Source organism: Bidens hawaiensis, unplaced genomic scaffold, assembly GCF_021521415.1.
Source record: "Bidens hawaiensis isolate Kalapana, Puna unplaced genomic scaffold, B.hawaiensis_p1.1 tig00033237_1, whole genome shotgun sequence".
Taxonomy (NCBI): domain Eukaryota; kingdom Viridiplantae; phylum Streptophyta; class Magnoliopsida; order Asterales; family Asteraceae; genus Bidens; species Bidens hawaiensis.
Window position 1 is genome coordinate 233,776 of NW_027495700.1, and position 4,333 is coordinate 238,108.

General features: G+C 39.8%; 1 protein-coding gene across 1 annotated transcript; it reads right to left on the reverse strand.

Moving 5' to 3' along the window:
• Positions 1-1,863: 1,863 nt before the first annotated feature.
• Positions 1,864-4,087, reverse strand: LOC143584688 (uncharacterized). Its single transcript, XM_077066685.1, has 3 exons — positions 3,791-4,087; positions 3,495-3,547; positions 1,864-1,873 (listed from the first exon to the last, which is right to left on the reverse strand). Exons 1-3 carry the CDS (start codon positions 4,085-4,087, stop codon positions 1,864-1,866), a joined length of 360 nt encoding a protein of 119 aa, XP_076922800.1.
• Between the last annotated feature and the right edge of the window lie 246 nt (positions 4,088-4,333).

Below are 4,333 nucleotides of genomic sequence, written 5' to 3' on the forward strand. Positions count from 1 at the left end.
CGACACATGTATATATAGACAATCTTCACGGGCTTGGGCTTCAGTAGGCGAAGTTGTTCATAACTTCGCCTAGGGCGAAGTTGTGATAACTTCGCCTAAGGCAGAAGTTGTTACAACTTCGCCGTTGGCGAAGTTGTTATAACTTCGCCTAGGCGAAGTTGTGCTAACTTCGCCTGTGACGATCCGCTGGTCAGAATTGCATAGCGATGGTCACAGAATGCACCAACAGAATCAGATAGTGAACCAGAATAATGAATTAGCTACAGTTGATAACAAATCAACTATAGCGAATTAGTTTGTTAAAACAGTTATAACAAACTCTGACAACTATTGCCACGTGGAAAAACGTTGTTAGTTTTAAAGTTAACGAACTGGACACGTGTCACACGAATTTGATGTCTCGAATGAGAATAGGTAACGAATTGAAACACGAATTAGTGAACAGGTTTAACGAATTAGTTGTGAATTTTGCGAATAAGTTGAAAATTTAATGAATCTTCAAACACATATGAAGATCTTCAAATCTTCAAACAAGATCTTCAAATCTTCAAACAAAATTTTCAGAAATCTGGAGAAATTCTCAGGTTCAAAAACACGAAAACCCAGTCACAAATTTGTTATACGTTCTCAATACCAAACCAAATCATTCAATTCACCTATCAAATTACTCGGAAACACAACACGAGTCCAACTCAAACCATCTCGTAACCCAAATCACCTTAAATCATAACCAACTTGACCAAAACAAACACTCTGTTTTCGGCCAAAACATATCCAAAACAATTCAATCCAAAACCAATCCAATTCCTACTCACCACACCTTTACAATACCTTTACAAACACCATCCAATCAAGTTCAATCCAAATCCGATTCAAATCATTCTAAATTTGATCCAAACTTAAACCGAACAAAAACTAATACCAAATTATTAATTACTTGTATTCTAATAACGAATTAACACTCGAATCAAGAGCAATCAAACACCGAGGGCTCTGATACCACTTGAGAAACCCTCTGAATCTGATCTATCTCAGATCTAAGGATTTGATTAACTATTAACCGGATCTAGTTCATAGTTGCTATTGATTATATGTTATATGTATATGTTATAGTATTAATTGTATATATGTGTATGTATATTAATTAAGATGAACCTTGAGAGAAATCTGGACAGAGTTTCGTTAGGTTAAATCTCATAACTTAAATTATGAAGAGGATGAACCTCTATATATAGGAAGATGGGCCTAGTTCATTACATATTCTGTAACGAACTAGGCACCCACTTCGTTACAATACATTAAACAGATAAACTTAACGAACCACCCCCATGATTCGTTAAACATCCTTAACGAATCAGGAGGTAACTTAACTTATGGTCTAGTTCGTTAAACATCTTTGACGAACAAGACGGTTACCTTAACGAACTAGCTTAATATTTTAATAAATATTACATGAAATAAACGATAAATACATAACGATAATTACAAAGACTCGAGACGTAAAACCGTGTAGTAACAAATTTCATCTCGCGTAACCTGTCCTCTACCTCTAAGGTACCCAATAATACCCAATCGAAAGCCCTGATGTCTAAGGAGCTGTATACCTCGAATACGTGTCAGTATGGTATACTCCTCAGACATGATGCTGAATCTGAGCACCTGATGCGGTATCTGGCGGCCGTCACCCATAATGGCCTCTGGATCGACGTTAGGAGTAGTCGGTAATTCCTGACCGTCATACTGAATAACACGTGGTATCCTCTGCTGAATAGAACGGGGCGGCTCGGGATCTCCCTAGGAGCCGCAACTGGGCCACGTCAGCCCGAACCCTCTGGTCTCTGCCCCTTGCGCCCGGCGGCGCGATCAGACATATCTGCAAAATCAAACATTCAAGTTAGATATGTCAACACTGACTGTGGCGACGACCGTATATCATTTTAGTCACGGTCGTCCCACATATAACAAAACAATATTAAAATAATAATAAAATAATAAAATAAAAATAAATAAAGAAGAAAAATTCGGGGACACCCTGCACGTATTTCTAAAAACCAGATTGTTCCGCCCGAATGGAGAGTAAGTACGGGCGGTCAATCATTATTCAACTCAAATCAAACAACAAAGCGTCCCCACAGTCGATTAACAAACGCACAAACAGACTCGACTCGACTATTAACAAACGGACGACATTTAACAACTGACACGAACAAACTAAACGAACTGAAAGACTGTCTCAAAAATCGTGCAAACCAAACAATTAAAACGTCAATTAAAACAAAATTATGTGATGATTCGGGTTTAGGATATAACATATTCGCAAATCAAGTTCAAAAATTTCTGTTTAATTCCCAAAATTCACTATCATTAAATTAATAATAAAATTATGATTTTACAATTTTGAACTTAAACCCGACTCGTCACAATGTTTGTATTTAGCCAAAACCGACAACCAAGTTCAACAAATTATAATAACCGAACCATCAACAAAGCCGACTACCCAAAACTTCAACTTCCTAAACTTCAATGAAAACCGAACAACTATCCCGACAACCTGGTACGGACACTAACCCGATAACACCTACCTGCTAAATGTCGACTTCCTAACATAATCAAAACTAAACTTATAAACAAACACCTCTATCTTAATCCCAAGCACCCGAACCCGCAAACCGATAACAATCACATGCTCAATAAAATAATATTAAAAACTTATGTCGAGCTAACGAAAACAATAATCAAGAGTCATAGCGGTGGTGACTAGTGGTACGGCAGTAGTGATGGGGCAGTGATTGATGACAATGGTGAGTGGTGATGATAGACGATGATGGTGACATGTGGTGTTGACAGTGAAGAATGGATGACGGTGGTGATGGATAAAGGTGGAGGAGCGGCGGTGGTTATGGGTGGTGATGACCGGTGATGGTGGAACAGTGGTAGCGGATGGGAGAACAGTGGTAGCGGAGATTGTGGTGGTGGTGATGAAGGATGGTGGCTGGTGATAGTGGGTGCGGTGAGGACTTGCCGGAGAAGAAAAGAAGAGGAAGATGGAGAAGAAAGAAGAAAAAGAGTGAGGAAGAAGATGAAGAAGAACAGCCATTATATTAATAAAAATTCCGGATATCCACGACTCATCGTGATACGCGATATCGCAATGGGTCAAATGAGTGACGATCGCGTATCGCCACCCAAAGGGTTGCAATTAGGGTATTGACCCCATCGCGATACGCGAAGGGGTTTTGACGGACGTCATCGCGTATCGCAATGAAGTCATTATGTCAGAGATGCCTTACTCCATCGGGATACGCGATGGAGATGGTGATAAGCCCATCGCGTATCATGGTGGGCTTTGTTAACATAAAGTTTTTTATGAAAACGGGTCCGAACATTTTCTGACCCGACCACTTTTCGGCATCCCAACATCAACCTGAACACGTTTCCGAACTCAAAACATACTTTTCGTACCTAGAAAGACGTGTAAATGACCAAACTCTTACCGAACTTCAAGAACTTCCAACTCTTCAAACACGCTTCCCCACACTTGATGTTGCTGCACAAAACTCAAGACGACACTTAATACAAGACTCAACAAAATGAAAACATATTGGACAGACACTTACAAACCGCGTGTTGCCTCCCGTAAGCGTTGAATTTCATGTCTACAGCTTAGCAGTGCCTCGAACTCTCAATTGTCTTCGTAAATCAGTGAAGTCACAATGAAACTCACCGATTCCTTGTCCATCTCGTGTATATCTTTCATCTCCAAATATGGCTTCAATCTATAGCCATTTACCACTTGCCTCACATGATAATCAAAATCCTCAATCTCGTACTGACCAAGGTTTTCAACTCCAACAACCGAATACGGGCCCGTCCACTTACTTTTCAACTTACCCGGGAATAGTTTCATCCTTGTGTTGTATAACCAAACCTTCTGGACAACTTCAAAATTCTTCAATCGGATATTAGCATCATGAACCTTCTTCATCTTTGCTTTGTAAGCGGATGCACAACCGTACGCCTCGTCCCTTAACTCCTCAATCTCACATAAATCCAACTTCCTTGCCTTACCTGCATCATCATAATCCATATTAACCTGTTTAGAAGCCCAAAATGCTCTTGTGCAATTTCTACCGGTAAATGGCAATCCTTTCCATACACAAGTCTATAAGGAATGGTTCCAATTGGCGTTTTATACGTGGTTCGGTAGGCCCATAGAGCATCGGTCAACTTGGTTGACCAATCCTTTCGGTCCATCCGAATAGTTTTTTGTAAAATTTTTAATTTGCCTATTGGAAACCCCAACTTGTCTAGTTGTTTGTGGATGGTAAGGAGT

Coding starts and splice junctions, on each gene's coding strand:
- LOC143584688 (XM_077066685.1), bottom strand. CDS start 4,087: ATGGATTATGATGATGCAGGTAAGGCAAGGAAGTTGGATTTATGTGAG. Junction 3,548..3,790: donor ATTATCATGTGAGGCAAGTG/GTAAATGGCTAT, acceptor AGTTTTGTGCAG/CAACATCAAGTGTGGGGAAG.